Below are 21,437 nucleotides of genomic sequence, written 5' to 3'. Positions count from 1 at the left end.
AAAAAAATGTAACCATGCAATATTACCTAATTACGTACTAATTAAAAAACAATGACCTTTTTTTTATTACCTAATATGTTAGTAAAACAGTAGAACTTAAAAAAAATTACCATGCAATATTACCTAATTACGTACTAATTTAAAAAAACAGTGACCTAGTCTCTTAAAAATCTAGAATCAATTATTCTATTCAATGCAGCTATTGCACTCATAGTTACATCCTGCCATCGATGTTGTGCCTCAATTTCTTTTTCTTTAATGCGCAGCTTTTCTCTCTCGAGTTCTATTTCATCCTCATGTTTTTTTCGGAGAAAATTTCGCCATTCCTCATCGGAAGATATAAATTGCTGCGTTGCCTGCTCAATGTGGGAATGTGGTCCGACAAGGCGCCTTCTTGGTGAACGAGCACGGCGTAATGGTGAACCGTGCCGACGACGAGGTGTCTGCCCTCGTTGAGCTGGCTGACGATGAGTTGGTGCAATATCCTCCTGGTGAACTGGCGGTGGCGTCTGCGTCGGTGGTGGTACATGAGGCTGGTGTGACGGTCCAGCCTCATTCCAAACATCATGAACTGATTTTTCATTAGCAGGAATTTCAACATGAGTCACTGAAACAAAAATTGTTTTATACATAAAAATCTCAATTTACTTAGTTACCTTGATATCACCTCAAATAATAAATACTAACAAACCTCTTGAAATTTCCCCAACTTCTGGTAATGAAAATATTGTAGGGCTCTCTGATGATTCGAGGACGACATGGGGCAATGTTTCAGGTAACGATAATGTCCTGTCAGTATCCCCTGTTACATTAGGTTCCTGTAAAAATAATAGTATGTAAAAAAATAATCCATTTTTTTTAAATAAAAGTTGAAAATATTTTATAATTAATTAATTAAATAAGGCACTCTTTGATGGTGAGATTCCTGATCGGTGGGGCAATGCATTGGTGATATTATTGCATAAAAAGGGTGATACTACTCTTAGTTAAAAGTGGCTTATTTCTTTATGCTTACATTCAAAAAAATCCCACTGTCCACTTGGAACCATATCTTAAAAATAAAAAAGTTGTGCTTCTAAAAAGAGAAGCTTCTTGAGTTATAATCATACTTATTGATAACACAGAGAGCTTTTACATTTATAAGTAAGTATTAGATATGTAAAAAGGTACAAGAAAAAAATGTTACCTGAAAAAAGTCAGCTTCAGGCACCCCCATCAGACCTGTAGCAGCTTGCGGCCCGATTATACTGAGGACTCGCTCCTCCAGCTCAGAGAGTCGGATTTGTAAAGCAGGCCCAACACCAGTACCTCTAGCACCCTTATTAATTTTTGCTGCTTTCTTTTTAGTATTATTTTTTAAGTCACTCCACACCTTTGAAATGCATTAATACATTAAAGTCAAATATGTTAGGAATGTTAAGTAAAATATTAAGTACCTACCTATTTTATTACACGAATATACTTACTTTTTTCCATTTCTCTGTTGTTTTTGCTTCACCTGTTGCATCACCATTCAACAAATCGGTCAGACGGTCCCAAGCTTGGATTGTTTGGATCCTTCCACTAGCATTTTTAGTGGGTTTGTTTATATCACCATGTCTGAAATAAAATAGGTAAAGTTTCATCTAGTACTCTTTCAACTAGGGGGTAATAGGAATGTATGTAATTCATTAAGGTACTTACTTTTCCATAAAATTAACAAGCATTTCAAATTGAGACACACTGGTTTTCATTGTAAAAATGAACTGTTAAATAGTTTAATAGCTTTTAAATTTTACGACAATACTTTGGACGCGGAATGTAGAGCGAAAAGCAAACACTTAACTAAAGTCAAGTACCTAGTTGGGAGTTGTTTGTGTTTTTGTAAAAACTCAAAAACCGCGCGAACTGCAGTTATCTTCATTACTCTTGCAGTATAAAATGAAACAAAACATATTCATTATTACTCCTATAAATTAAGAAGCTTCAGGCAAACGGGAGTGAGCATATTTGAAATGGTCACTTCGATTATGTCGTATAATTTTAAAGTTGTATCATGATTGCCAACCTTCAAAAAGTAACTATACTTTCCACGAAGTGAGCGTACGTAAAAAATAGTGAAGCGTCATGTTGGCAGATACACTCGCACGTTATGATAAAACAGATAGAAGGTAGTAAGCTCGATTAACGTGTTCGAAGCGTATTCAAATTTTAAACAAACAGTTACACTTGAGGTACTGATCTCAGTTCAGAATTGTTTGTCGACACTTTCAAACGCTTTATAAGTAGAAGAGGTCCGGTTTCTATGATCTATACCGATGGCGGAACCAACTTTATCGGCGCTAAACGAAAACTTAGTGAAATTTATGATTTATTACAGTCCACAGCTCACCAAAATTATATCAGTAATTATTTATTGACAAATAAAATTCAATTTAAACATAGCCCGCCGTACGGTCCTCATTTTAACGGTCTAAGTGAGGCTAATGTTAAGAGTGTTAAAACTCATATACTCAAAACTGTAAGCTCTCAGATCTTAACTTACGAGGAGTTCACAACTGTCTTAGTTCAAATAGAGGGTTTGCTAAACAGTAGACCCCTTTGTGTGCTAGGTACTGAACCTGAAGCAACTGCTCTCACTCCAAATCATTTTTTGAATGTTACTCCTATAAAATTTCTTCCCGCTGAAAATTACCTTGAAACGCCTGATAATCGCTTATCACGTTATCAATTGTTATGTAAACTCACGCATGATTTCTGGCGTCGTTGGAGCCAGGAATATCTCACTTCCCTTCAACAAAGAGAAAAATGGACTAAGTCCTCAGAAAATATAAAACTGGGTACTGTAGTCATACTCAAAGATAATAATACGCATCCTCATTGTTGGCCCCTGGGAGTCATTACAGATGTTTACCCGGGTAAAGACAATATATGTAGTTCGAACCGTCAAGGTTCGCACTTCTTCTGGGAGTTATATACGTCCAGTAATCCGGGTTTGCCCATTGCCTACTCAGTAAATATTTTTATCTAGATTTATATATTTTAGGTTGTAAGTTTTAATTTTTTGTTATTAGTTACGTATCTACTTAAAACTTGCAATTGTATTCATTCCTAGTTCCTGTATGTTGTTTCATGTAATATAGAGGAAACCTCTAGGCCGGCAGACTTGTCTTCATGAACATGAACATGAACATTGGTACCACACCCAGCCAAGCAAAGCCTGACCCAGTCTAGCTGGATACACCAGGGGGCACAGATTTTATAGGGAGTGACACGCTCAGGGATGGGAGAGGAAGGCCGACCAGCCGCAACCAGTCGACCTCAATCGACCGACTATACAGCCTATAGCCAATATAGGAATTAAGGAAGACGGGTATTTCGACGGAGGAGAGCGTTGATGTGTTGCGTGTTTCCTTCTTCCTTGTATCTAGTTCTTGTTTTAACGGTTCGTTATCAGTTTCATTTATTTCGTAGGAATCTCGTGCTGCTGTGATGATTTTTGTTATAAGTCGCGATGTCTGCCCATTCTAAAGAATTTGTAGTGTAGGATTTCATTAGGCCTTCGTTATTATGTAGGAATTTTATCCCCGTTTCGATGGTTTTTGTGATTGGTTAGTCGGCTGTTTCAGATCTTTATTCTTGTCATCCAAATTTGCCTTCAACCTGTGGCTTTCTCTCAAGTTGGCCGCGTTGTTTCCAATGTAAGTACTTCCAGTTTTAGATATTGATGTCACACGTTTCGTTTGTAGTGTTGTTTCTAAAGTGTCGTGTTTCTTGTACACTTCCAGTTGCAGCATTAGCCCTAATGCGTCGTGTTTCTCCAGTTCGTAGCATAGATTCCGATTTTATTTACTGTAGTTTTTCCAGATCTCATTTTCGCCTCCTATGCCCGTGTTTAATCAGGTTCTTAGTATTGATTCTATACGTCGTGATATCTTTAATTAGCAGCGTTTATTCCTATACGTCGTGTTTGATGATGATGATTTCCATCAGTTCGCAGCATTCATTCCTATACATAGTGTTTTCTCGGATCCAAACCTATGATTCCAATACATTGTGTTTTCTCAGGTTCGCAGCATTAATTCCAATACATCATGTTTTCTCTAATTCGTAGTCTTGATTCCAATACGCCCTGTTCTCTCAGGTTCGCAGCAATGATTCCAATATGACCTCTATCAGTTCGCAGCATTAATTCCAATCATGTTTTCTCTTTCTTTCCAATACATCATGTTCGCAACATTAATTCCAATACATCTTGTTTTCTCTAATTCGTAGTCTTGATTCCAATACATCGTGTTCTCTCAGGTGCGCAGCATTGATTGCAATATGACCTCTATCAGTTCGCAGCATTAATTCCGATGGGACCTCTATCAGTCCGCAGTATTAATTTAAATACATCACGTTTTCTCTTATTCGTTGTCTTGCTTCCAATACGTGATGTTACCTCAGGTTCGCAGCATTGATTCCAATAAGACCTCTCTCAGTTCGCAGCATTAATTCCAATACATCATGTTTTCTCTAATTCGTAGTCTTGATTCCAATATGTCGTGTTCTCCCAGGTTCGCAGCATTGATTGCAATATGACCTCTATCAGTTCGCAGAATTAATTCCTATCCATCATGTTTTCTTAAATTCGTAGTCTTGATTCCAATACGTCATGTTGTCTCAGGTTCACGGCATTGATTCCAATATGACCTCTATCAGTTCGCAGCATTAATTCCAATACATCATGTTTTCTCTAATTCGTAGTCTTGATTCCAATATGTTTTGTTCTCTCAGGTTCGCAGCATCGATTCCAATATGGCCTCTATCAGTTCGCAGCATTAATTCCAATATGACCTCTATCAGTTCGCAGCATTAATTCCGATGTGACCTCTATCAGTTCGCAGTATTGATTGCAATATAACCTCTATCAGTTCGCAGCATTGATTCCAGTCCATCAAGTTTTCTCAAATTCGTAGTCTTGATTCCAATACGTCATGTTGTCTCAGGTTCGCAGCATTGATTCCAATATGACATCTATCAGTTCGCAGCATTAATTCCAATACATCATGTTTTCTCGAATTTACAGCCTTAATTCAATACGTCGTGTTGTCTCAAATTCGCGGCATTGATTTTAATAAGTCATGTTTTTTGAGGTTCGCAGCATTAGTTCCAATATATCGGTTTTCAGTATTTCCTCCAGCTCGTAGCCTTGATTCCAATATGACTTCTCCAGTTCTTAGTACTTAGTTTTATTTAGCACTCAATTTTGATTCTAATATGTCGTATTTTTTCCAAATTCCAGCATTGATTTTATTGCCTGAGATCCACGTGGTTTTGCAGCTTGCTCTGCCGATTAATTTATTTAATCTAAGTTGTTCCATCGTTATAAGGTTTGTTAGAATTTCTCCCGTGGTATTTTTGTGTTTGTGGTGGAGGTTTTCCTCTATGCTCTTTAAGGTGCGTTGTTTTCTAGTGTCTTGGTTTACGGCATGTGCGTTGAAATCACCTAGAATTATCAGGTTGAAGTTGTTTGGCTGTACTCTTATGAGTTTTCGGATTCGTATGAGGTCGTTAGTTACTGCGGATGTTGAGTTTGATCAATGTTTTGTGATCACGAGTAGATTAGTTTTGCTTCCGACGTTGATTAATGCTGCCATGTTGTTAATGTTGGATTTCATCCAGTCAGTCGATATATTGTAGTTTTTCTTTGTCAGGATGACTAGTCTAGCCCTCGGCTACTATTGTTGCCGCTCAAAATCCAGTTATAGTGTTTAGATTCATAGGTGCCGGATTTTATGTGCGTTTCTTGAAGGCAGGCTATAGGCATTGCTTTGTCTTCCAGTGTTTGGTCGATGTCCAATTTCTTAGTTAGGGTTGCAGCGCCTCTTACATTCCATGTTGCTATGTTGAGGTTATTATTATCGATCTGGTCGTGGTTTAGTAGGGCCTGGGACGAATAAGTCTGTGGCCTGTCTCGTCTGGGCGGCATCCATCGGCGTGTAATCGTTAGAGCTTAGTGTGTCTTGAGTTATGATTGGGCCCATTGCGCCCATATGGTGTTCGAAACAATCGTAGTGGTTTTCTATGAAGATTAAACTCTGCTATTTCTTTTAAGAGGGTGCCGAGAAATACTTTGACGTGGATGATGTCGTATTCGGCGGCAGCTATTAGAATGTCGGTTCCACCTCATACTCCTTCCGTGAATTGTGATTTTGTGTATTTCTTGATTTGTGTTTCTAAATCTGAAATATCTGTTTGATGGTTCAGGTTGCTTATAATTTCTTGGCGTTTGTTTTTGTCGTGTTGGTTTTCTTCCGTATATTTTGCAAGGTCTCGACGAATCGCACGGTGATCGAATGTTAGGCCTAATAAGTCATTTATTTGGTGAGCTTTGCTTTTGAGTGATTGCTCTGTATATGCAGTTGCCATCTCGCATTATTTCCTTTATCGATATGATTTTTGTGTTTGTTCTTGCAATGTATTTTAGCTGTAAAAAGAACTTAATATCTAGAATGGCTGTGGAGAGAATGGTTCATTATTAAGTACTATAATGGTTTATGGTTTAGTATGTGTATTTGCAGGGTTTTGTTTTTTAGGTTGGTAATTTGTTTTGGCCAGATGTGCGTTCTTTGGCTTTTATTGTCGGATTCATTGAAATTGTTGTTTCTTTAGGGTCCCTCTTTTTGTTATTTCTTTTTAAAATTTTTGTTTATTGCGCAATGCTCGCACATGTTCGGCATTGACTTTCGAGAAAGTTTTGTAGGAGGATTATTTTATAGTGTTGCGCTGTCATTGACGCCGATGGTTTTATTTATTTATTACGGATGGCCCTGTTTAGGTTTTTTCTCTTTTTTAGAGTTTTTGTGTATTCTGAATATAGAATAATTGTTACATGGACAAGGTTTATTAAGTCTGGTGATTGAGGTTCCTTAATTTTGTTAACATATATGAATTACTATACTACATTAATTATTACATTAGCTGGTTCATATGGTTTGGTATATTAATTGGCTTTGAGATGTTTGACCTTTTTTGATAATAATAGCGGGAGCTACGATACTCGGGTGTTAGTGGTTGTTAAAGAAAACCTACGTGAATTTAATGATGTTATTTGTAACAACAAATAACATCATTAAATTATATATAGTTAAAAATGTAGTTGGGGTTGTTATTGGATTGATCTCGATGTGTTTAAATGTTTGAAGTTTCTTAGGCCCTATTGTGTTGTTTACTTGATTTGTGTCATTTAACTTTTACACAGAATTGAGCTTGCCATAGATTGTTGAAAAATTGTTAGCAGAATTGGTATTTACTTTTAATTTTATTAGTTATAAATAATTGAATGTAGGGACTGTTCTGTTTGGGTTAAAATGACGTATTCTTATCATAGTTTTCTTTCTTGGGAGCTCTGGTACCGCAGGTGTTAAAGTATATAGAAACGATCTCACCGGGTTTTCTGCAGCACGAGCCCATATAAATATCGCAATTGTTGCGCTGCACCAACACAAAACACTTGAAAACACGACACAATTTGCACTATGTATGGTTTAAGGAATCTAAAACTAAAAAAGTCTCTTAATTTCGCGACTAAACTTATTGTATGAGGCTCAGCCCGGGTGACGTTTAGGCGGTGCGAGTGGTCAACAGATGTGATGGGATCTATTGTGTTCGGCACGACCGTCTTCGTCCGATGTCCAAACGAGACTCACCTCTAGGCCGGCAGACTTGTCTTCGCCAATTAATTATTTTTTAATATATTTTTTATAAACGCAACACTACATACACGCACTCTTTCACGCACGCACTCAATCCTATTCCTGTCCCACTCTCACTCCTTTCACAAATGTCAAAATAATTTAAAAAAAAACGTTCTAATTCGTCTCCGCGCGCATCTGCACCGCTCTCTGCATCGGTTGTGAATATTCTCAAATCAAATCAAATCAAAATAATTTATTTGTAAATACAGGTAAATACAAAGATGTCAATACAATTAAGGTGCTCTGTATTTTGCCAAAGTGGCGTACAAATATAAAGTCATAAATAAAAAAATAAAATAATTAACATTGATTACAGTTTGTCTTTTAGGAAGTCATCAAGCTTATAATAGCATTTCTCAACGAGTAGATTATGAAGGCTTTTTTTAAATGTATCTAAACTGGCCGATTTAAAAGAGATAGGTAGGTTATTGTATATCACAGGAGCTCTTCCAAATACACTTTTTTGCATCAAAGCTGTTTTACAGACAGATAACGCTATTTTAGATGAATTTCGAGCCCGTGTACGAAATGTGAATTTATTTTTGTGTGTGTGCACAAAAATAGCACACTCAAATATAAACATGCATGGCAATGTCAGTAATTGAAATTTTTTTAAATATGGTACACACGAATCTGTTTGCTGGAGTTGGAAAACAGATCGTATACAACGTTTTTGAGCATTAAAAATAAGTTCTTTGTCTGTGAAATTACCCCAAAACATAACTCCATAGCGTAATGTTGAATTAACGTATGCATGATAGGCCGTTAGAACTGTTTTTTGATTGACAATTCTTTGAAGTCTAAATAAAGCATAGGAGAATTGTCTTAAACGTTTGCATAGAAAGTCGATATGTTGTAACGACCCCCCCTCCTTCTACAACAACCCCCTAATATTATTATAATTATTTAAAATTAAATTAAAATTATTTATTTTACTATTTAATAATTCTTTATGTATTTATTTATTGTAATTATTTACAAACGACACCAACTTGCGACGCCCTAACAAATAAATAATTAAAATACTATTATAATATAATACGCTCTTTTTACGACACCAACGTAATAAATAATATAACGCAAAACCTAAGGACCCTTTATAATTAAACTTTCCGTATTTCTTATTTCCTATTGTGATTTCTTAATATGGCCAATAGTACGTGATCGTAGTGGTATTTCCCTGGTTGTATAGCCGACATAACCTCAGACTCTACGAAGTCTACATATCCTAGAACAACCCTATAGGTTCACTATATGACCTAACTCTGTCTGATTACTAAAAATATAAATAGGAACTTATAATGTAGGTAAATAGAGAGTAAATTAAATATTCAAGTTTTCCATTATTTATATCCAGATTGGAAAAGCATATATGTATTTGACTCCAACACTCGAGCTTCTAGTTATAGGTAATATACGTATTTTATTAAGTATGGAATTAGAGAATGGCATGATATTTGTATGAGCTTTTGGGTATAGGCATATATTAGGTAAATATTGAAATACTGAATGACGTCACATTTGAGCTTTCTGGTATAAAAAGATATTTATATATTGTATATCAATATGAATATACAGAAATACATTTTTCCAGCATTTGAGCTTTCGGGTATAGGCAGCGACCCCTCCCCGTCGCTACCGGTGGATCGCGTCACCAGACGGGGTAATCCTCCCCCCTAGCTCATTCATATTTTCTCAAGTCAATAAAATTCAATGAGACCTTATAAGTCTGTATGTCAATAGTGTCGAAGTAAGTCAAAGTCCTGTCAAGGGACGAGAGGAGAGACAAAATGTCTCCAAGCGATATTACCTTATTCTACAATGCAGCATTAGCTTGCCATTGCAATGAGCTGAATTAATATTTTTAACTAATTTAATCTTTGGTATGTCATCAGGAAAGGTAATATCTAATCTCCGAAGGAGAATACACAATACAGTCCAGTCAGTCATCAAAAGGGGAAGTCAATCATTTTAGATATAATAATAAATAGTAAGAATAGGTGTAATTCCTAGACATGCGAATATTAGATGATAATAACCTTATTGCAATAAGTTTTCATTACTTATTTTGGATTCGAATAAACGAAGGTAATTTATAGAATCGGCCTACAATAGACCCTGCATTTTAATGATTAAAAGATTATGTGGTAAATATAAGTAGTTGATAGTTATATCCAAAGCATTCATGGCTTTAAATAATACATACGTTATAAATGTATTTCCTCACTTGGTTAATCTTGGCAAAATGATCACAAAAGTAGGTAAGTGTCTGATTGTTTCTCATATAAAACCATAGGTTGTATAAAATAAGTGAAAATATTTCATTCACTAAAAGTTGTAAAGGGTGTTTCCCCTGAGATGATCTCATATGAGAATAATTCAGATAAAAGACTTTCTAGACTTGATTGCGTATAATCTAAATCTACTCGTATGTCCAACTCCACTGCTTTGCCTCGAAGAATTACGGACGACCAGTTTCACTGATCAGATCAGATCATAGCTCTCAAAATCCGGAAATTATCCTTTTGAATAATAATTAATTAATATTTATTTTCAAAGATACATTTCACTCAAGACCAAGCAAGCCAGAAATATTCAAATTTCATAGTAGATAATAAATTATTGACTTTGGATCAACTTCCAACCCAAGCAAGGAATTCAACACATATTTATATCAATTTCATTATTCGAATTCAAATAAATAATAAAATAAAAATAATGGAATTCTTTCACCCGTTTCCTGTAACCGCCTTCCAGGAACCACTTCACTCATCACTTATCGAATAAAATTATATTAATTAAAATTAATATCGAAACCGATTCCCGCGCGTAATTATTATGCATGCGCGTGCGCAAGCCTATCGCGTTTAGGCTTGTCTACCCCGTTATCTGGCCAGATTCCGTTCGTCCCAACCGTTCGCGACTGAACCCCATGGATCCAGCATCCCAACCCCTAACCGATACTCATAGGCTCCATCGACTCTTCCCGATTGAGCTCGACTCTTTGACCGACTGATCCAGCCTAATTCCTTAGCTCCCGGACCGAGACTGTCCCGACTGAACCTTAGCCCCGAATCGAATGATCCCGACTGATCCTTAGCCCCGAATCGAATGACCCCGACTGATCCTTAGCCCCGAATCGAATGATCTTTTTCCAACTCCCAATTTGCCCCTGTTAAAATATGGGCGTGACCCTAACTAAAACGCCACCAACCCACTAACCAATCAGCGTCTCACACGTTTTTGTCAAGCAAGCCCTTTGTCCTTGCACGACGGAATTAAACATTCATACATACATATGGTCACGTCCACATCCCTTGCGGGCTGACAGAGCCATCAGTCCCGAAAGAACTGAACGGCCACGTTCATCTATTTGAATTTAATATATTATTAGAATATTATAAAATTGATTTAAATATTAAAATAAATTTGTGATAAAACATTTGAGAATGAAATAACGTGTGCAAATATCTTGGACCGTTACAATGTGTTTTCCAATTTAATTTATTATCAATATACAGTCCTAAGAATTTCGTAACTTCAGTGTCAGATATATTTTGATTAAGAAATATTATGTCCATTTTTGTATTATCATTATGTCTCTGCTTAAAATTCATAAATTTAGTCTTGTCAATATTTAATTTTAATTTATTATTCTTAAGCCAATCCATTATTAATGTCAAGTTATGTATAATTTCTGATTTTGTGATTTCCAAATCATTACCTACAAATAAAACGGTGCTGTCATCCGCAAAGAGTGTAACATGGTGATTTGTTACCAGAGGGAGATCATTTATATAAATCAGAAACAATAATGGGCCCAAAACACTACCCTGTGGGACACCACAAAGAACCTTTCTGCACTCAGAGTAATATCTCGATTCCGTTTTTGATTTAGTACAGATTCTGTCAATTTGCGTTATTTGTTGTCTATCAGTAAGGTAAGACTTGATAAGTTGGTAAGCATTGCCTCTGATACCATAGTGGTATAGTTTATCCATTAAAATATTATGGTCAACACGATCGAACGCCAGTGACATGTCCATGAATAAACCTACACACGGCTTCCTTTTATCAACTTCAGTCATTGCTTTGAATAAAAATTCGTAAATAGCGAGATTAATAGATTTATTAGGCCTAAACCCATACTGATGTTCCGAAAATATATCATTTGACTCGAAGAAGTCATAGAATTGTTTGTTTATTACTTTTTCAATAATTTTGGTAAAAATAGATCCTAAAGCTAGTGGTCTATAATTGCTGATTAGATTCTTGTCATTCTTTTTAAACAGAGGTCTTACGATGGACAGTTTTAATTTTTTGGGAAATTCACCTTTTTCTAAGACCATATTTATAATGTGGCTTAATACTGCACTGATAATGTGAGCAACATCTTTGATAGCCATTGTACAAATCTGGTCAAAACCAGTACAATTAGTATTCCTTAGTGTCATAATTATTTCATAAATATTAGTTGGAATTGTCGGAGTCAAAAAAATTGTTTTTTTAATTATTGTATTTTATACTTGAATTATTATTATTACCAATGTCATCATCTGCCTTTGTTTCATTAATAAAGTAATCGTTGAATGCATTAGCTATCATTGTAGGATCTGTAATAATTTTGTTCTTTAAGTGTAATTTATCAATATTCTCCTTCGGAAAGTTAGTTTTGTTCTGATTTATAATATACCAAGTGGCTTTGCTCTTATTTTTTGATTGTTTTATGTAATAGTCATTTTGAGATTTTTGTGTCAACATAATTATACGTTTAAAACGCTTTGTGTAGGCTCGTAAAATGGTTGCATTCTTTTTTGTTGGATTATTTCTATATTTCCACAATAAACTTCGCTTACGTTTGCTACAAATCTTAATACCTTTACTTATCCACTTTGGTCGCTTTTGTGTAGAGTGTTTTACTTTAATCATTGGGAAACAAAGGTCGTATATTAATTGAAATAATTCATAAAATTCGTTGAACGCTATATTTGGGTCGTCTGATTCATATGTGCTGGAAAAGCTTAATTGACTAATATATTGTATGAAAATTGACCTATTATGTTTTGAAAAGTCACGCTTTACACTATACCAGTACTTAAAACAGCAACTTTTTTTGATAGAGAATTTTAATATCTGCGCTGTATGGTCTGATAATGCAAAATCACGTAACTCACTCTTAGAGCGATTTGTATTGTGTACAATATTATCCAGACACTTTCCACTAGATAAACGAGTAGCTTCTTCAAATTCGATTTTGAGATCATAAGAATATATTAAATTCCGAAAGGTATTTGTCTGTTTATTTCTTTGCAATATGTCTATGTTAAAGTCACCACATATAATGATCTTGCATTTTTGTTTGCGTTTTGTCAAAATTAAATTTAATTTGTTAAAATAAGTGTCTAGAATATGGTTTTTGTTATCTGGGCTTCTGTAGACACAGATTATGATTGTATTGTGATCTAACAATTCTATTGCGGAACACTCAAATACGTTAGGAATTGATAAATCTGTAAATTCTTTGATTTCGGAAAATTTTAACGAGCTCCTGACAAGTATACATGAACCACCATCCCGAGAATTTCTCATAAAACTTGATGCCAATTTAAAATCACTTAACGCTAGATTCAGTTCATCCCCTTTAATCATATTATTATGTTCAGTTATACATAGTATATCAATATATTTGCCTTCATTCGCTAACTCGTCTAAGCAAACTAATAATAAATCGGATTTACTAATCAATCCATTTAAATTTTGGTGCATAATATGTAAAAAATTAGTCACGAAATAAATTGTTATTATTGCAATTAGATTTATCATTAGAAGTTACATCATTTATTATATCATTACCATTAACATTATTTAAAATTATGTCATTATTGTCATTCTTATTAGTATTGGAATCTAAATTGTAATAAATGTCAATACTATTATCTAAGTCAGTCTGAGTCATTTGATCTTTATACAATTTCCTGTGGCAATTACAATTATTATTCTTTGAAGTATTATTCTTTTTATACATTTCCACGTTAGTCTTATAACCTATGCGTAAAATTTCTCTTAGTAAAGATCTGGCAAGATTTAATGTAAAATGCTTTTTACGAGGTAAAATCCTGCTATAGTCCATATCTATAAATGGTACATTTTTATCATTTTTACATATAAATTGCAAGGTATAGTTAATTTTCTTTTCGTTTAAATGGAAATTATAAGAAATTTCAGTTTTTATTACATTAGTGTTAGACAAAGAATTTATCCATTTACTTATATCTAACTGTAAATTAAATGGATTTTTGTCATTAATTCCGCCTGCAAGTATAACAACATCATTTTTTGTAAGTTGGCTCAGGTCGGTCTTTAAATAATTGTTCAAAATACTACCTATTGACGCTCCTGGCTTATAATAACAAGATACTAAATATTCAGTCCCTAATTTTTGAAGTTTTTCTCGCAGGCCGCGCCCTTGCTCATCCGATAGAATGATGACTTTTTTTTGTTTACACTGTTCCATTTGGTTAATTTCTGTACAATATTCAGTAGCCGTATTATAGGGTTCCTTCTCGGTAGCATTTAAGTTAATTGTGGGTTGCTTTACATGTGCGCTTAAATTAATTTTGCTTGGGGAATCATTTTCAAAGCTGACTGTTACGTCTTTATTTTTCATTCCTGGGTTATGCGTATTGGCCAAAACGCTTCTGTCCTGATGTAATGGTGATATTCTTGGCGTACGCATTTTAATATTTAAAACTAGCTGTGCCCGCGACTCTGTCCGCGTGGAATAGTTATTTTGGGCATCATTGCAGCACTCAAGGGTGAATAATTTTCGCCGTGTTTTTTTCACATTTTCCATTATTTCTTCGCTCCTTACAGTTTCAGCGTGATGTTATATAGCCTAAAGCCTTCCTCGATAATTGGTCTATTCAACACAAAAAGATTATTTCAATTCGAACCAGCACTTCCTGAGATTAGCGCGTTCAAACAAACAAACTCTTCAGCTTTATAATATAAGTATATTTAAAATTTTCCTTCTGATTGGCGTAGACATAATTTTATTTTCAGTTATACTATTAGTTGTAAGCTTTTTTAGTAATTCCATTTTTTTATCCTGTTCATGTATTTTTTGTTTCATTTTAATATTTTCTGTGTTTAAATTTTCTATTTCCAAATCAGCAATTCTTAGCTTCTCTTTCACATTTTCTAATTCTGATTTTAAGTCTTCAATATAAGATGTATCATTTGTAGTTACATTCTGCAGGCTATAGATAGTAGTGTCCATAATAGTAGAATTTAAAATATTGCTATTACATTCCATCGTCATTTTTGTTAAGTCCGTTTCTGATATAGATCTTTGTAATTTTTTTCTAATTGTTATGTTATCCATTTTAAAAGACAAAACTGTAATTATACTTATGAAATTATTCTTTTTGTCAATTAAATTATATATTGCACTTGGCTGTATAATTTTATTCTGTCATCTATATATAAAATATAATGTCAATTCTTATGTCAAACTTCTTATGTCAATTTCATCCAAATGTCAAAGTCACTTCACTTGTTTGACAGACAGAAAGCCGGTTGTGACGAAAATATTGTGGGTTGTGGTTTCTACGCTTAATCTGCTCTAATTGGTTTATTTCCAATAAACAAAATGATTCAATTTTTAAAATAATTCCGTTTATTCATCAAAGACGCTAAAACTTTATTAACTACGCACCCCGGGGTTAATTTGTGAAGTGCAGTGATTTGTGTTTCCCAAAAACTACCCTTTGGATCGTGGAAGATACCGGCGCTGGACGAGAGCTCGAGTTACGGATCAAAGGTACTCCTTGTCCATATCCTTCCGCGAGACCAACTCGTTTACTTAATCAATAAGAATCATTTTGCTTTGACAGAGGTACGTCGTTTAAGACATTCAGTCGATTTGAAAATGTTCGCATGAAATGCAAAAGAAATAATAATTACCTACATTACAAAATAAATTGGTAACTAAGTAAGGTAAGTCAAAGAAAGATTGAAAACCTACATACCTTTCAAAGAAAGGGTTCAAAACGTCGACCTCCTTCTTGGATGCACAAGTCAGCTCTCCGGTAAATGGAAACCCAGACATTGCGAAGCATTCCTGGCGTTACAGTATCGCATGCGGTTTGATGCGGGCAACCATTTCTTCGCTCGAAGGGGAATCCAACGCATACACCTTATTTTTAATGTATCCCCACAAAAAGTCAAGTGGTGTGAGTTCTGGGGACCGCGGAGGCAATGCGATACGTCCTCCTCGTCCAATCCATTCCGGGAACCGGGCATTGAGGTGGCTGCGCACATCACGAGCGAAGTGAGCTGGAGCGCCACCATGTTGGAATATTAGGTTGTTTTCCATCACGAGATCCACGTAACTTCTCACTGGCATTATTGTCAATTCCTCATTTAAGTAATTTTCTAGGAAATTTAGACTGTTAGGCAAAAAATATGGTCCAACGACATCTCCGACTTTTCCAGCATCCAGCCCACACATTTATCCGCCACTGGTGCTGGAAAGATGACTCCGTAAAAACATGTGGATTGGTAGGTAGGTATGCGACCAATAATGTTCATTATAAAAAAAAAAAAAAATATTTATTCGCTAAGTAGGTACATTTTTACATAGATAGTTGTTGGAGTCTACTTTTAAGTATAGCAATACTTGTGCCAGTAGACTCCGCTCTTCCATATCACAAGAACGTAATGTACGTTTTTACAAAATATACTTAAATCTAAATCACAATTCAAAGAAAAAAAAACCATTTTTTTTTATATTTATGTTATATATGTATATATATATATGATATAATATATGTATATATATATGATACAATATATGTATATATATGATTCAATGTATAAGAATGTTTATAAATGTCTATATGTATGTGTTTGTATGGGTGGGTCATAATTTCTAGCTGTTAAAGTGTAGGGGTGTTTATAAAAGTTTCCAATTCATCGTAGCTTAGTTGGCTAATCCATGGTATTAATAGTTGTTGGCATTTAAAAGTTGTTGTTCTATATATGTCAATTTCCTTGTCAATTTTGTTATATAAGTAGGCAGAACGACTACTGTGTTGAGCTCTTGCAAATTTGGTATTGACTAGCGGAACGTTTGCGGCAGCCGGTTTTCTCCTTCCTGCTCTCTGGGGTTTAAAAGGTAGGGATTTATGTTTTTTAAGTATAAGGTGTAGTACATACAATTTCCTAATTGATAATAAATTACAGATTTGATACAATGTATCTGTTGGGAATCTCCTTTTTTTGAAGTACATTACTTTCAGAAGTGAGCGCTGTGATCTCTCAAGCTCCAGAAATCTAGTCTTGAGAGCTCCACCCCAGATGGGAACACAGTAAACTATTATGGACTGCACCAACGAGACATAAATGCAGCAGGCCAATTCTGCTATTTGTTAACCGAAACAGTTCGGATGCGTTTCAGCTTGGATACAGTTGCGTTTATATTGTCAAACGGTATTCCAGTAACTTTACGTTCATAGCTGAAACGCAAATGAAACGGAAGCGGTTGGTTATTTGCTGCCGATGCAAAACTGTAACTTTTGAGATGTATGTATCACCCATGTACTCCTATTAATATATATGCGTATCATGCGTATGAATAAATCAGTGTTTAATCAGCCTTTGGCCGTTTCACTAGTCTCCACTCGCCACTTCCCTACATGGCGACCCTGCCAGACCCTGGCAGAAGATTACGTTGCGCCGCCAGCCTGTCGCGCCCGAATTCGATACCGTCGCGAAGCGTGTAAGGTGCAGAGTGTGCACCGAGTACCGAGAAGCTGTTTCGACTTGTGTGGTCCATATTGTGTCATCATGGAAGCTTCCAGAGCGCTCATTACTGTGCTAAGTGACACTTGTGCTTGTGCTAAAAAAAATGGGTTCGTCGCAAACTAAGGAAGAGCTGGTGATCCCTCAAAATGCAGCTGGGGGTGTGAATAATGTGCAGATAGAGGATTTCCGCACGCACCTTAAGAACACAGATATATTGATGCTCTTGGTTGAATTGGGCGTGGCATGTATTATCATATACTTGCTGTTCCGAATTTATCGGAAATGCCACTTGCGCTGGATTCGAGAGGAGTTCCGGCATAGTTCCAGCAGAGGGTCGTTCTTTCGGAGGCGACAAATGTACCCGGACGTGAAGATCGGCGATACGGCAAACATGTAATAGATATTGTAAAAGTGCGGTCTTCATGAGTGAAAAAAAAAAAAGGCAATAAGTGAAGTGATTGTGTTATAGCGTGGATCGTCATATTAGGTCTTACGCACGTATATACATATGTATTCGTCGGACTATATATTCCGTATAAATCATAAATTACTTAGGGACATTAAGTTAAATAAATAAGTGAGGTATTACGATTTAATGTATGTACCTACAGCGTGTTTAATCATAATAATCATATGTTATGCTTATTATCAATATCATTGAAACTTAGTGAACTGATACCTTCGACGCTCGTAACCCAGGTATGTAAACATTTACATAGCATTTTTTTTTGGTACTTATGTAGGAATAAGTTTATATAGAATGATATATTTATGGCTGATTTTGCAAAGAAACTTTATGAACGCTTGTTAGAAATTAGAACTTACTTAATAAAAATTGGACCTGCTCGCAGAAAAGGCGAAATTTTGAATAAAAAGCTTAATGAGGCACAGTTAATTGTACAAGAATTTAATGATTATTTACAAACTGTTAATGAACAGGAAGATGTCAGTGAGGAAGACGATATTGCAATAAAAGAATTCCATGAATTTTTCAAAAAGTTGTATTTAGAAATATTTAATTTGTGTCAACCTGTGAAGTCTGAAAGTAGTATTGAAACAAAAATGGAAAAATTCGAACTCAAAGTTGCTTTGAACTTATTACCAGTCATGACAGATGAAATATCTAATACAAAACAATTAATTGACGGAATAGATTATTATAGCTCTATTTTATCTCAGGAGTCTCAGCCTCAACTTATAAAGTTTGTTTTAAAAAATCGACTATCGCAGTCAGCGAAATTAAAATTAGCAATCGAATACAATAGCGTTGCAAACCTTTTGGCGGATATGAAAAAAGTACTATTGCCGCAAAAATCGGCTACTTCACTTCAAAAACAGCTACTTAGTTGCAGACAGAATGAAATGTCTGTTGAAGATTTTGGTAAAAAATTGTCGGAATTATTTGTTGATCTTACGATCTCGCAGACAAAAAATGATCCAACAAATTATAAAGTTTTAAAAACAATTAATGAGAAACAGGCGATCAAATAGTTTAGTGATGGATTGCGATATCGGAGGATCAGCACAATTATAGCTCTGCCCAAAAATATGATAGTAGGACGCTATTCAAACTGCCTTAGATGAGCAGGGTGTGTTGTCATCGAATCCGGAACAGGAAATTATGACTATGGGAAATAGAAATAATAGAGGGTTTAAAAACAATTCCAGGTCACCTCGTCACTTTAATAACCAGCGTTACGTAAGAGGTCGCGGTCGAGGTCAAGCTCGGGGATGGCAGTCATCCAGAGGAGCCGCGCAGAGCTTCCAGCAGTATCGCCCGCAACAGGTAGCTTACGCTCCGCGAGGCAGACAGTTCAGAGGTACTTTTCATAATTCACATTTTAGAGGTAACAGGTATTATCGAGGTAACACCCGAGTTCTGACGGAAGGGAAAGAGGAACAACCGTCCACATCGCAAGAGCAAGTAGTTAACGAATATGAGTTTTTTCGTCCATAAAGAGTACAATATTTTAGCCAGTGGTAGTACTTATAATGTAGAACTGATGTATAAAAATATTCATTCCTTTAGTTTTCTCGTAGATTCCGGAGCATCAGTATCAGCTATTAAGTATAAATATGTACATGATTTTAACATTCCAATCTTTAGAGAGAACATACTTATAAATGGAATAGGTGGAAAAGTACAAGCAATCGGATACGTGTATCTAGATTTATCTGTACACGGGTTGAGTATGCGTCATACATTCAGTCAGAAAAGTATCGGGAATGGATTATTTATTTATGGTTCCAAATTCAAATTTTTGTTTTTTTTGTTGTTGTTAGATTGGCACAACTGTTTTCCATTTTGGCGCGGAGTTTGAGTTGCATCTGTTGTTTACATTAAATACAGTGCTATTTTTAGTTATATCATAGCTAGTGTGTATTGCTAATTTCATAATGGATAAAAACATCGAACAAAGAGTTTGTCTTAAATTTTGCATTGCCAATGGAATATCGTGTTTGGAGTCACTGAAAATGTTACAAAAGGCTTACGGTGAATCGACTTTAGCAAAAACTCGTGCTTATGAGTGGTACAAAGCGTTCAAAAGCGGTCGAGATGTGATGGAAGATTTGCCTCGCTCTGGTAGGCCATCAACGTCTGCAACTGAAGTTAACATCGCAAAAGTGAAGGAAATAGTGACTGAAAATCCTCATTCAACTTTGAGAGAGATAGCCACCGAACTTTCTGTATCTCACGAGTCGATCCGTACCATTTTAACTAATAATTTGGGTATGAAACATGTTGCCGCTCGGCTAGTCCCAAAAGATCTGAATTTTTTTCAAAAACTCAATCGCATGAGAGTCGCTGAGGACATGCTAGAACGAGTCAATTCCGACCCAACATTCATGAAACGCATTGTTACTGGTGACGAGACGTGGGTTTACGAGTTTGACATGCAAACTAGTCAACAAGCTTCGGAGTGGCGCCTTCCAACTGAACCGAAACCGAAAAAACCACGCCAAAGTCGTTCAAAAGTCAAAGTCATGTTGACTGTTTTCTTTGACTATCGCGGTGTTGTGCACTCGGAATTCTTGCCGGAAGGTCAAACGGTAAATAAGGAATATTATTTGAGTGTTATGCGGCGTTTAAGAGAGCAAATCCGACGAAAAAGGCCAGATTTGTGGAAAGAAAATTCTTGGATTTTGCACCATGATAATGCACCTTCGCACAAGGCCATCATTGTGAACGAATTTTTAACCAAACACTCAACAAATACCATCGAGCAACCACCATATTCACCAGATATGGCTCCAGCCGACTTTTTTCTTTTTCCTAAACTCAAATTACCACTTCGTGGCACCCGTTTTCAATCGGTAGAAGATATAAAAGAGAATTCGCGGCGAGAACTGACCTCAATTCCGGAAACAGCGTTTAAAAAATGTTTTGATGATTGGATTATTCGTTGGCGTAAGTGTATCGTTTCTAAAGGAGCATATTTTGAAGGTGATAAAATAAATTTGGATGAATAACAAACAGTTTGTGTATTATTGATCTTTTCCCGCTACTTTCTTGACAGAGTAGTAAGTTCTGTGTATTCGAATCTTTACCGTGTAAGGCATATGGTATTCTGGGTCAGGATTTTTTGAGTCGGAATAGAGCGATTATAGATTGTGATAAACATGAATTGATATTACGAACTATCGAACACACTATTACTTTGAAGTTACTGAGTTCGAAGGATAATTTAATTAGTTTACCACCTCGATCTGAGTCTATTCAGTATATTAGTATTGGTGAAAGTTTTTCTGAGGAATGCGTAGTATGCACGAAAGAGGTTTATGAGGGAGTTTTTGTAGCGAGTGCCTTGGTTAAGCCGGTTAAGGGAAAAATACCATTGAAATTTTTAAATACTACGGAAAATAATGTCACTTTATCAGAATTATGTCTCAATATTCAAAATGCTAAGG

At 35.6% G+C, this 21,437-nt stretch overlaps 1 protein-coding gene across 1 annotated transcript; it reads right to left on the bottom strand.

Moving 5' to 3' along the window:
• Positions 1 to 20: 20 nt before the first annotated feature.
• LOC132904312 (uncharacterized) lies at positions 21 to 2,308 on the bottom strand. Its single transcript, XM_060954240.1, has 5 exons — positions 1,684 to 2,308; positions 1,467 to 1,599; positions 1,187 to 1,372; positions 692 to 818; positions 21 to 607 (listed from the first exon to the last, which is right to left on the bottom strand). Exons 1-5 carry the CDS (start codon positions 1,731 to 1,733, stop codon positions 156 to 158), a joined length of 948 nt encoding a protein of 315 aa, XP_060810223.1. The 5' UTR covers positions 1,734 to 2,308; the 3' UTR covers positions 21 to 155.
• Positions 2,309 to 21,437: the final 19,129 nt, after the last annotated feature.

The sequence above is a fragment of the Amyelois transitella genome, chromosome W (genome assembly GCF_032362555.1).
Source record: "Amyelois transitella isolate CPQ chromosome W, ilAmyTran1.1, whole genome shotgun sequence".
NCBI classification, from domain to species: domain Eukaryota; kingdom Metazoa; phylum Arthropoda; class Insecta; order Lepidoptera; family Pyralidae; genus Amyelois; species Amyelois transitella.
Note: the sequence above shows the minus strand (reverse complement) of the source record. Positions and strands in the feature narration are given on the sequence as shown.